This window comes from Loa loa (genome assembly GCF_000183805.2).
Source record: "Loa loa unplaced genomic scaffold supercont3.254, whole genome shotgun sequence".
Taxonomy (NCBI): Eukaryota; Metazoa; Nematoda; class Chromadorea; order Rhabditida; family Onchocercidae; genus Loa; species Loa loa.
The window spans coordinates 25,138-38,978 of NW_018108434.1; the positions used below are offsets into that span (position 1 = coordinate 25,138).

General features: G+C 33.7%; 1 protein-coding gene across 1 annotated transcript; it reads left to right on the forward strand.

Annotated features, from left to right (window-relative positions):
* Nucleotides 1-1,376: 1,376 nt before the first annotated feature.
* Nucleotides 1,377-2,109, forward strand: LOAG_00626 (hypothetical protein; the record flags this gene model as incomplete). The annotated part of the gene is made up of 3 exons (XM_003136166.1): nucleotides 1,377-1,495; nucleotides 1,702-1,838; nucleotides 2,054-2,109. 3 exons carry the CDS (start codon nucleotides 1,377-1,379, stop codon nucleotides 2,107-2,109), a joined length of 312 nt encoding a protein of 103 aa, XP_003136214.1.
* Between the last annotated feature and the right edge of the window lie 11,732 nt (nucleotides 2,110-13,841).

Sequence of the window (13,841 nt, forward strand, 5' to 3'; positions counted from 1 at the left end):
GTTCCATTTTCAAGATCAGTGTCATAAAAAGTTGCTTTTTGTTACCTGAAAACATTTTGGAACCTTAATTTGCGTTATATTTGTAGGTCGATAACATGTGTGAGAATCCATTAATCTAACAGTTAATTTACTTTCTTCGGACTTGGAAACCTAGTTATAAGTCAGATGATGGGTGCTTAAATTGCAGTATGGATGATTTAATCTGAGTGTTGGTTAAACTCTTTCTATTAAATGAGGAATTCTCCTAGTGCTGAAAGTTAAGTAATTGGAATTACTTGAATGTTAGCACTAGCATGAATTCTGGAAAACTTTGATTCTGCTGCTTTCTAAATCAATTGACATTTGAAAGGAAGACGGATGAGAGAAGATTTTGGGCAAATTAGGCCCGCACATACACACTAGGCAGACATAATTCAATTCTATAAATCGCTCTATCCCTAATTATTAATCAAAACTTGTCTGATTGCTAATGAAACAGAGGCCCAGTCTTGCAGTACTCTATCTGTTCTTCTCATGTCGTCGATAATCTCTGAATTTCAGCATTTTGTAGCCAGTCTCTCATCAGAAGTTGTCATCTTTCTCGAAAATTTTGTGAAAATTCAAATGAGAACCCAAAATCGTGTTCAAATGTGTGCATGCCTATGTCTCATTAGCGTCCCATTTTATTCCCTTCTCACTTCAGTTCCTGCATCCCATTACTTCCTAACATGTTGGAAGAAAGGAAGGGAATTTTAGAAGTTGTTAAATCATACGTTCTACTACTAAAACCTTCATTTTAAAGTTAATTTAATATAAATATTTCCACCACATTCAATTCACTGAATGCCACCATAAAATTTGTCCTGTAAATGCAATCACAATGCTAGAAGCAATTGGACGGCATCGTAAGATATACATATACTTGGAAGCTTCGAATAAGCCAGGAATACTTTCTTAATTGGCCAAATGGTTTTGGAAGACTGACAAATGAACTAACGGGATTTGAGCTTCTTTCTGGTAGTCCATGTGAATGAAATATAATTAAAAGACTGAAATTTATGGGTTAAATAAACCAAAAAAGCGATAGTAGAGAAGGTAGACAGGTAAGATAAAGTAAGGTTGTGATAGAGCAAGATATACTGGGAAAGATCTCGTGAGACTAAAAGGATTCCATTTGGAGGACATTATGACAGAAAATATCATTGACTTTTACATCAAATGGCAGATCTTTCAAGATTATGAAACTTTTTGTTAAGAAAACTAAGCGCATTTGTTCTGAATTTATCTGACGCACAACAAATTTCGAATTCGCGCCCATATTTGTGGAGTGAATTCGCACAAAGGAATAACATGCAATAAGCTGGTGCCGTAAAGTTATCATTGTTTGCGCTTTGTGGATGAACGGGGAAGGCTGGGAAAAGCGGGTGAGGGAGGGGGGGGTTTATGGTGGTTTTCAATTTATTTATCTTTTTAGTTCAACTCAATTGCCTTGTGGCTTTGGAGAGGAGAAAAGGAGGTTTGTGGAGGGGGGGGAAGGAGGCGGAAAAAGGGTTGGACAGAACGAATTAATCAGCCTTTTAGTAGTTATTTAAGCTGTCGGTGCTTTCGCTTTCATCATCTTTCCAAGGCTTATATCAAGACCTATCACTCCATGGATCTGTCCATCCATTCTCAGACTTCTCCTTTCTGCAAAGTAAATGAGAAGAATCAAATGATTTTAAGATTTCATGTACAAACAGCAGGAGGAGTGATGGGTAAAGACTTCGAGTGGATTAAGCTTGATTTGATTATTTATTTAATCAGTGTGGGAAGGGGACCTCGAGGTCCCTCATTTCACATGAAGCGAAAACCCTGTCCCAGTAAGTCATTTCCATTTTGATTACAAGGAAATCAAGGCTCTATCGCTTCAAGGCCTTTAGAATTAATTTTTACGTTTTCAGGCCCAGATAGTCACTATTATGGCCCGTGCCACTCAGTAATCCATTCTAGCTGTTTTGTCATATTGTTGACATGACTTGAATAATATGCGTTGTTGAACAGTAACCTGGTAATTATCATTAAATCCCTATTCCAGCATCTTACAACAACTTGGAGGATCTTGGTGTGGCTTCGGTCTTGTTATCACATTAGACATTAGAAGTGATCTTCAGTAGCCTTTTTTAATTGTAGAAACTGTCGTTTTAAATCGCGATCAGCGATTTCCGAACATTTTGAGGATATCATTGAGATTTCAAGCTTCTTTCAAGAGGTTATCAGTGAAAACTACAATCTGCTCAGATTAAAATTATCTTATCCATTGGAATAAGTCATGTCGCACATTCCTATATTTAAAGTATCCAGTGTTTTCACATTATCGGCTTATAATACTTAAATGTCATTGCTTCAAACAGATGAGCTGTTCAGTTGTTCTTGAAATGTCTGAGATATTTTGCGATTGGTTTCGGTAAATTTTGCTTACCCTATCTTTAGTTAACTCAAACTTTTCAGAATTACTGGTTATAACTTTTGTTACACCAAAGCTGCTATAGTACGGAGAGAGTGTTGAGGAGCCATTTCACAGGCATCATCAAATTTTAGCATATCGCAAATTACATCGAGCGGAAGTATAAAAGAATTCAAATGCGCTCTCATTCTCCATTCTTCTAAAGCAATCTCTTTTTTAACATATATAATTTGCTTATAAAATTTTGAGTCCGCTAGTCCATTTATCCGTCAGTCCCAACATATATAATATATACATATATATATATATATATATGTGCGTGTTTGTCTGTCTGTTCAGTGTATACGTCTGTCTGTCCAGGTTAAAAAAAATTCACTTTGATATGACCGCCATCTTTGCCAAGCTATGGTTTGTGGCCTTCCCTCACATTTCTTCGCCTCAACATCAAGTCGGGTTTCCTCCATCCAGCTCCTTTCAAACCATTCGCGAAAGAATAACAATAAAAAACCTAACCTGAACCGAAATAATTTTTGAATAATGAAGAATGTACTATTTGAAAGCTAAAAATTTTTTTTAAAAACATTTTCAGTTATTGATTTTTTTCGGGACTGGAATTTTTTGATTAAATCACTGAAGTTTTTAAGTAATTCGACTTACAAAAGGAATGAGAAAAAAATTATAAGCACTAAACTTCTTGATCGATACCCTTCTTTCAAATCCTTTTGAATTAAAGAAAAAAAACCTGCCAGTTTTGGAAAAGCTATGCAAGAGGGGAAATTTAAGCGTCTGCATGCACTAATGAAATCATCGAATAATGTTTGAGATAAATTATTAAGGAAGTTTCACAATGAAGTATATATCAATACCAAATTAATAAATGAATTTGTTTATTTAGATTGCACTTACATATATATATGTATTCCTATTTGCAAGCCATTTTGTTTCACTCTTTCATTCTGCCGTAGAAAATGATGCTAAAAAATGAGTTAAAAATATAATTTGTACTGCAAAATCCGTCCAACTTTTGATTTTATCAAAGTTTAATGATCATAGTGTTTATCAGTGATTTGCACCAAACTGTTTAAACCAGTTAATGAGATAAATTGTTAAGAAATTATTTTAGGTTGCCCTCAGCATCAAATATTGTTTGGTAGAGGATGGTATGATTGGAATAATAACCCTTATTTCATATTTAAATAGTTTGTGACTCACCTCCCGAAGTGGTAGAAAGTTTTTTGTTTTTTTTTTCAATCTTCTCCACGACGTATATTATACTTACTGAAATAGCCAGCATGAGAAAAATGGCACACGAACTTATATTAACTAGGTATTCTAGACAAAGTTTGCCAAAGTCACTTTGTCCGCTTAGGATAGATGTCTTCACGGTACTTGGGCACTAACAGTTTAGCAATACTTTTATGAAATTCGCATTTTCACGTAAGATTTTAACATACGTCTGTACAAACAAATATTTTATTTGAATAAAAGGTTGTTCTCACTACCTGGTAGTTTTGGTTTTATAAGCAAAAATTTCAGTTTCCTGGAAACCAACCAAGCAACCATTCGGAACGATTAAATTCGATCTTTCGGTTGTTCTTCATAAAGCAATTTTTCATTTGGATTCTAATTTTTTTTGAAAATGCTTGATAAAATATGACTATATCGTGTATACTTTAGTGCTCAGTTTAGCATTTTATTAGATCTAATTTGGATATATAAAACATTGTCTTAAAAGATATTTTGGGACCTTTCTTTTAAGCCTCTTGAAGCATTAACTCGTGTAAAAAAAAGAATTTTCATCCTCGACGCCATGTGATTTGAATTCTATTCCAAGTAATTTGAAGTTAAATACTAAATAAAAATTGTCAAACAAGTCTAAAGTTCTTAGAGTTAGAATGCAGTAAAACGGACGGATGTCATCTCGGTTTAAAAGATTGATGTCGCACATGTCCAAAGTTTCTAACAAATTTTTCACTCGAAACCTTGTATTCTTTATTCAAATTTTAATTTTAATTTGTAATATGGAACAAACTGTTTAAAGTTGTTTAGACATATTCAGGAATAGATCTTTGCCGAGAGAAATGCTAAAGTAAAGCCTATAAAACTCCAACTCAAAGATGTATACACTTTAGACCTCTAACCCACAAAAGTAGTGCAAGCAGTTAATTTCATTGAATACATATACATTTCAATCCTCTTCACTATCTCATTCCCTTCCATATAACTTCATCATTTTGTTCAAGCTTTCCCTTCCTTACTTCCTTTCTTTTTCTTCCATACAATGAAGAATTTCTTCCCTCTGTAATATTTCACCCAAAAATTTCTTATTTTGTTAGTGATTTCAATTATCGAAGGCTAATATGTAAGTAATCGACTTCTGACCTTTGCAATCGTTTGTTTGTAAGTGATAATCATCAACATTCTTCAGTCATTTAGTGCGACATGTGCAACAAGTTCAATCCATTTGTTAGTTAGGTTGTTAATCTGGTCATGCTTTTATTAGTTAGCTCAAGATCAAATGTTTTCTTAGCTTTATGCTTTGTCTTAGATATACTGTCTTCGGCTCAACTTACTATTCATGTTTGTGACAAGGTCAATTTTTGGAGACATTTTTAAGACTACTTTGAAATTATGTTTTGTTCAACACATTTTTTATTAATGTATGGTAGATCAATCGTAATTTTTCCCACTGAAAGTTTGTTTTGTTTTTTTCTTCACTGATAACATTTGTCAAAGAGAGTATATTTTTGATAATACCGCTTTGGCGGTATTATCAAAAATAGCTTAAATCCAAACCTACGTATCTTACAAAGATTTCCCTTTTTTTTTCCAGATCTTAATATGATGAGAGTGAACCGTCCGTTTATTATTTATCGACTTTCGCAACAATAATATTCGGAATAGAAATATTTTGTGAACTTAAACCATAGTTTTGAAAAGGGTAGAATTGACTTGCAAGATCACTTCTCTCATGTTTATTCGATCTGCTTTTATCATAAAGCCTCTAAACTCCTGCTGTATTAGAAAAGCGAATGGTTGGAAAGCTTATGTTGTAAAATGATACCCATTTCTGGATCATCGTTTTAGTTTAATTCATGTCCATAGACACAACTCCTTGTTCTCTTGTATAATGGGAAGTTGTTTGTAAGTAATCGATTTGCTAGAATACACTTTCGTGATCTAATTTGTTGATTTAAAAATCATCACAGAACTGAAAGGCGGGTCAATTTTTAACCTTATCGGCTGAAAGAAGTAGCGCTCAGCAAAGCAAGGATCCCAGAGTATATTAACTAAAGGACTTACGAATTCCAGGCCATTCACCTCTATAGTATGTAGAGACAGCAGTTGACGATTGCTTTCCTTTTCTCCACTAAATTACATTATCCTAATTGGCTCCGTATTAATTACACTCAGAAATTCTCTTCCTGATGTATATGCATTCACTCATTTCTTATTTCGCTTTCTAATTGAAATGACCCCAATCAACAATTTTCAAATTATCCATGCAAAGTACCAGAGGCGCTCAAGAATTGGCTAATATGTTTCCTCATACTTCTTTTTATTGTTTTACTTTACATTAATCTCTATCGAAAACTATCATTTTCATGCTGCCCCATCAAATTATTTCGTTTAATTCATCTACACTATAAAAATAATAAAAGATTTAGAAACCAAGTTGATTTCAGAACCATATCAAATGCTGATAGCTAGACGTTGTTTTTCAGCTGAATTTCGGGAAGACTTATGTTTAAGTCGTAAAAACATCTCATTTCTTTGTGCAGAATGCAAAATGCGAATAAAACTTTTAAGATATGTTTAGAATAATTGAGACTTTTTTAATTTAATAATTGGAGACCTTGCTTTGCCTTCGTTTTTTCCTTGTCTCTTGTTCACTCTCATTGCCATACGACTTTCATTTGCATAAAAATTCAAAAGACTACAGTTTCCGACTAATTACTTGTTTAACCAGGAAGTAAGCAAAGTTAAAACCATTAGTAATTCAGATTACAAGATATTCAACCAGGTAAATCCATCAGTCTGTCTACTTTCATTTTTTTTTATACGGCCAGCAAAGTGCTTGAACTACTCCTTGTATATCTTTAGTTTTAAAAATAGTTGTAAAAAAATAAACGGTTACCTTTATTTTTCAATTTTGTGTCCCTTTGTCTTTAATCTCTTGTCAACATAGCGCTCTCTTTCCTTATTTACTTAGCTTAATAAGCTTTTAATGGTTTTTTTTCGGTAGATTTAAATTAGAGCCAAATACCGCGTGCAACGTGTAAAACGAGCTCAAGACAAGAATTGAATCCGTCTATCTTCTTGATTCACAATTTGTGTATGAAACTAGCGGTCGTGAAACTATTTGTATTCTTTGAAGGCCTCCGTGTTGTGATTAGTTACACGGTGAAACGTCGTTTTGAATGTAAACCTTTGCCACATCATATGTATTCAAATTTATGTAGGATTTATTATTCTTTTTCTTTTTTTGCTCTCCAAATTCATTACTCTTTATAATTAGTCTTGCAGCTGCTGTGTAGAAATAGAAAATGAGAATAATTTCTTAATTAGAGAGAGAAAGCAGAGAAAGCGTGTGATTAATTTGAAAGCTTCCGCTGCCGCTATATATGTACTCACGGTTGTATATATACAGGAAATGAAACTAATTAACCAGTTTTCCAAATCTAAAATTAATGAATTTTCTCCATTTTCAGTAGTGGAAAAATTGGGGAAAAAAATATTTTCACGAAATCAAAATTGTCTACAACGTTGTTGACTTCTACTTTTTACGTCAATGAGTATTTTTGTAAATGATTCTCGAGAACGAACACGATTATTTGAACTGTTACGTTAGCCTTTGTCTTTTGATGCAAGTTAAACTTCCAACAGGATCTTAAAATGTAACCAACTATTCAATAACAAATCATTTTTTTGTTGAATATTCCACAATTGCAAGTACATTTTGCATTCTTCTAAACTACCTCTCCCTATACTGTGCCTTAATTGACTCATGCCATATAGCATTTGGCCAGTCGAGTTAATCAATTGAAATACAGCTGGTGAGTTCTAAATAGACGTGCATGCAACAGCGAGCGTGTGTACATGTTGTGGACATGCAAATGCACGCCCACTCTCTCATACACACTCAAATTAATTATCGCTAATTAACAGCCACATCCAGCATTAACTACCGCTACACTGCAACCGATGGTCCAATGAGGATGCCTGAGTTACTTTCGATTTTAATTTAAGTTACTTTATTCATAATTAAGTGACGTAAACGAATTTAATGTAGATATTTAGATAAACAAAAATGTCCGGGCTCTTTTCTATAAATTGATTCATGTCACAAGGACTGGCAGTGTTTATCCCACAGTACAGCATGAGTAGGATGAGTGACCTGACAAAGCGATCATCTCTAGTAATTGAGACTGTCTGGTTTCTTAGTATAGCACATCCTGCTTGATTACTTACGTTAGCACTACTGTCGTCGTAGTAGCTCTTATGCTATCGCTCAAAAATTAAAACCCTGTCTGTCTTTCAATGCCATCTGTCAGCTCTCTGCAATACTTCTAACATTCTCTAGATCTTTTCTAAAATTGTTAGCCTATGGGATATTTATTTGTTGTCGATTAATTTGTGAAAAAACAAACTCTATCTAAAAATTTTTTCAATTGATCTTTGACTTATTAAATGTAAACAGTTCAAAATATATGTGCAGATGTATATTGTCCTCGAAAAGCTATCGTTTCGATATACTTGGAAGAGTTAAGCAAATAGAACTGAGCTATCAAATAAATCACTTCCTAGATCGAAATTATAAAATATCCAGTACTCAGTAAGGGTCTCTTCACTCAGGACAACATGCAGACAGAGAATACCATGCATCAGCCTTCTGAAAAGATTCTTAACGCTAGTTCCAAAGTATTCTTTTAAATTTACTAGCTAACATGAGTTAACGTGTTCTCATTTTGTTTAGGATCTCGAACTTGTTTTGATATTTACCACTTCTTCATTTTAATAAGAGGTGATTTCGGATTTTGAATGTTAACTAATGTGGTAATATATTTGAAGTGTTATTTCATAAATATTTTAATTGTTTTTAGAGTGCTTCTGTTGCTATTGCTGAAATTCATTATAATCTCTTTTTGCCGATCCTTTAGTGCCCGATATTTTGGTTAAAGCTTTTACAGATGGTCAGCTTTCTGTTTGACCTCTAACATGTTTCTAATATTGCACAACTAATCTTGACTAAAGAACTTCAAATCGCTTAATTGGCACAGCCATAGCGGCAAAGAGCATGTCTTATAACTTCCCTACTTTCCCGCTAGGAAGTTAGGAAGACTTACCAAAATGTTACCTGACTAAAAGATTTGTTTCACAATTGAAATGAGTAGAGATAAGGACTAATGCTATGTTGAGGAAATGGATTTCGCCGATTTTTCCAAAAGTACTCAGTTTTTATAAAAAGTAGAGCTAGTAAACGAACATTCTATAATGAAAGACAGGAAATAGGAAAATCTGTTTCTGCCTATGTTTGTCAAGTCTTGTCAAGTCTGTCGAGTCACATGTTAAGGATATACTGCGTTTTGGTTGTCCTCTAATTAAACCAAAAATCCAAAACATTACAGAAGACAAATGGCCAGGATGAAAGAGAAACTAAGAAACCAGAGAACTTCACTTTTCCAGGAAATATCCACCCAGAGATTTACTTTTTTCTGAGATTCAAGTGGAGTCAAATATAAACTTTTCAAAGTATTTGAGCTTTAAACTTCATTGTGAAAGGACCAGATATGTATGTAAATAAAATTAGCGAGTAGAAAATTCAGTGACTCTCAAAAGTCCTACCTTATGCCGGAGAATTCTTTGTAAATAGAATAAGAGAGTGGGAATTGTTTTCTATTTTTTACGAGTTTTAGTAATGAACAATTTTTTGCATATCTTCATAACCTTTCCACTTCCAAAAAATAAAAAAAAGAACCATTAGTGTGGTTATTGTAAGTAATGCATTTTTATGTTATGATGAACATTTTACTATCATGGTTGTTCAAGTATTGTGGATAGTTAAATGAAGATGGAATTAGTGGTAACTATCTGATTGATATTCATACGATACGACATGTCTTTACGTTTATATAGTCTAAATCAGTTCTCTTGTGTAGAGAAACAAACACTTCCTAACACTATATCAATGATCAAGATTTGAAAATGATCTTGAACATTCTCTGATATTCAGTTACCTTATGGGATGCTTTTGTAAAAAATTCCTGCTCATTTTCGTGCGGTAACGAGCAGAATATTTTTTACATATCAAATTTTTTAATAATTTTAAAACTAAAAAAAAAACGAACAATATCATTTGCTAACTAATACCAAGTTGCCAGAAATGCGATAACATCTGTTCTGTATTAATCACTACAGGAGGGTTAAGGGGGAGAAAGAAGATAGTTATTGATACTGGCATAGAAATAAGTTGCTTTTTAAAAATACATTGATTAAATGTTGGATTCCTGGCATCAAAAGATGGAGAGAAGTTTTGGATAAGTCAAAAAGACATTTTCTAGCTAAAGCGTAAAAGCTCTTCCACTCTTGCAACCTAATCAAGGCAGTTATAACTTGAGTGATTAGTCTCTGAAAGGTATGTAGTTCACTTGTGATATGTGGTTAACAGATATGTTGCATTCTGATGCGTTGACGGCTCACGTTCAGTATTATTGCGATTTGCTGTGTAACATGCGGAATGGTAAAGTATCTCAAATGAAACAATAATGTTCAGCGTTCAACGTCCTATCACTTTAGACATTTCATTATTTTCGTAAATTTTATTTCTTCATTTATCGTAAGCGAAGAGGAGCAACCAATTAAATTGTAATTCAAAGCACTTTTTTACTCGGAATTCATTTCTCCTCAGTTATATAACTCAAAAGGCAATCTTTATAAAAAAGAAAGAGTAAGCAGCTAAACGATTCTATCTAACCTGATTACTTGTTAGACTCTCAATGGTTATCCAGCGTGATAACGATTTAACTTATCTGTTACTCGATTTTTTTTCTCTTGACTTAGAAGGTACAGCGTAACAAAAAGTGAGTCCATGTGGCATAATAAAAGCACATTCCTTGGTCACTATTGTTTTATGGAATGTAGAAGGCATAAATTAGACGTATCTCTTTTACATAGCACCTAAAGAAACTTTTTCTTTATTTCTTCTGGGAAATACAGAGAATTATAATTATTGTTGTATTTTACGGCCTTCGATCCGTAATACAAAAGAGATGCGGTAATAAAAATTTTCCGTTTTTGGAATATTTATATTTTATTACACAAAACGACTTGTCTACACTTTGATTGAAGGAGAAGTGGGAGGCAGCTGAACGATCATAAAATGTGCTGAAATGTAATATTTTTATTTTGCTATCTATGAATTTTCATCTCTCTTCAACAGACAATCAGGTATTAGCAACTTATTTGCAAATCAAAACTTCAACTTTTAAAAGTTGGTCTAGAAGCTCATTAAGTAACAGAAATTTCTGATTTCCTACAACTGTAAAATTCTGAAAAATTTAAAAGGCAACAACAATTTAAGAACAGGATTCCTTAATCTTGCATACTTTCCAGTCAGTATTTCTGACTTGGTAATTTTCTTCCAAAAATTAGGCGCTTGTGATGTGTAAGATCTTCAAATAATACCAATTTTGATTATAATTATAAAAAAACAGAAAAGGGACGCTGTTAGGAAGCTCTCTGCCGCGGCAATTATTGTGTAACTATATATGACGAATCTGAAATGTTAACCTTGCAGCACTCAATTACCATAAGTTCCCATCATGTTACAAAGGAGACACTAATGAAGTGACACTGATACATCAGGGTGGTCATTTCAATGATTTTTTTCTCCTTACAATTTCTCAGAGGATTTATCCTGCGTTTTCTTCCGAGAATTATTTCTTTTCCGGCAAAATTACATTAATACAATCATAAACTTCACGATTCTTTCTATTGCCATTTCAAGTTTGAAATTTATTGAGTAACAATGTTTTGCTTTGTTGGGAAATGGTGTCGGTTGAAATACGAACTATTCCCGGTACTGCACTGGAGGTGATGAATTTCATTTGCATACAGATGAAACCAGTGCAATCATTGGCTACCAAAGAAAGTAAATGCTATATTAAGGGGAATTCTGTTTTAAGTGTTTTTTGCTGCTAAATTTAAAGATGCATTCAGATTATCAGAACTGTCTATCATTCAAAGTAACGTGTCTCGTGTTGATGTTGCTACTATTGTACGGGAACTCCTTACATGAAAAAGGATATCAGTCGTTGGCTCTAGCTTCTTTAACATTTGATTATTTGTTACACCAGTTTCCACAACTCTCCAGCCTTTACTATTCATGAAGTATGTTGTCAAATTTCTTGAAAGTAAAGATCAAAATTCATTTAAATAAAGCACTGGCTAATTTTACTGTTGTTCTGTCATAGCTACAAGAGCTCGCTAATTAAGTGTTTGGTTACGGTTCTGTCCTTGTCATATTATTATTTCACATTGGCCAAACAATTATGTTTAAAATTGTCTGGATAAACCACAGAATTTATTAGCGCATATTTGGAAAAGAAATTTTTGGCAATTTTACATCCCCAATTTCATTCCTTTCATACGGCTAATATCGGAGAAGTGCAGCGAAGTGGTAAGCGAGTAAGCTAATTTCTTCCTGTGTGTGTGCTCAAATTTGAAATTTTAGGAGAAAATTAGACACATATTCATTAGTGTCTGTCTGTCAAGGCTGTATGTGTGTGTGTGTGTGTGTGTATGTTTGTATGTGTGTGTGTATGTGTGTATGTATGTGTTTGTATGTATGTGTGTGTTTATAGTTGTATGGAAGATTACGGTAATGCGCTATTAGGGCCTAATAAAGATAAGGGAAGGAAGGAGAAGGCGCGATGGGAGCTTGCACGGCTAAAGTAAGACTCGGTGAGAAGTGTAGTTTGTTAAGTTTGATTGGTGGTAAAATAGAGAATTAGAAAGAGGAAAAAGTATTTTAGATCCATTGAAAAATTTTTGCAATAATCGGTTTGGAAGCTTTTAACTGAAAAGAGAGAAAGGAGGGCCGCCGAAGCCAAAGCCTAAACAAGCCGTTTGAAATAATTATGGTGACTGCTTCGGTTGATTGCAATTTAGGCCAAATTTGCCTTCTCTTAACAAATATAAACCCATTCAGGGTTCGTGCTATCCTATTCAACCAAATTTCAGGATGCTCTAACTAGACTTCCGGATAGAGTAGGTGAGGTGTGCTAGATCTGTAACCGTGATATTTGCAAGTGAGAGGAGAATGAAGGAATGATGATAGAAAGCTCTCACCATTAGCACCGCAGCCCAATATCCGGTAATTTCGGACCTTAGAGGAGTTACTGGTGCATGAGTAAGATTAAAGCCATTTCGATAAATAATTATTTTATTATAAATAGCTGCTAACTGGGCCCACACTCATAACTTTTAAATTTCAAGCTTTAAGCTCCTAATTTTGATTTCATTAAGTGTTGAGAGTTTTCCTCTAATGGATAGCGCATCATTTCGTTCCTTCACTTCAGTCTCATTCATCTCTTGATAGCTGTTGCATGCTTCAAACTCCAGGAATATTTTTTTTAGACTTCTTTCCTGTCATATTTTGTTATCACAAATAATTTATTGAAAATTGAGCAATCTCGATGATTCTTCTATTGAATCTGGTCAACGACGTTACTTCATTTTGCGTTATTTTTTCTTACATCTGTTAACTTGTTACGGTCATGTCAGAGGATTCTCGCGTTTCTTTCTTTCAATTTCAAACAGTGGAAATATGCTGATTAAAATCTAAACTTTTTAGTATAAATTGTATAAGGCTAAACTCGGTGCCGCATTCCAACAATAACAATTGCAGCATCAGTAACGACAACGACAACAGTAAGTGGCACAAGTTCCGACCGTAATTTTAATCTGGTGTGTGAATTCCTGTATCAGTAGAATTGTTCAAAAAATTAGCCCATCACATTTAAAAGTAATGACTAGAGAGAAAATGTAGAAATTTTGGCCATATACAGTTTCAGTATTTGTGAAAGAGATGGTTTGAAATGTGATGCTGCTTTTATTGAAATCCGCTTTTATTTGAAAGTATCTTTGATTAATCAAACCTGTCATACTTTTAATAATGACTGCGCATGGCCAAAATGCAGTGAAGTCATAAATCTTGCACAATGAAAACCTTTTACTTTTACATTTTCGATTATTATCCAGAGATCTTATCTATGATAAGGATATTTCATCATTAGAGTAACTCTAAAAAAGCGCCCCTTCATGTTCTCTTATTGGTCCAGACTTTTTTTTTTTTTGAGGTTTTTATAGCGCATAATCACTGTTTCTGGCAATTCTGTACGTCTTATTATTATCATCA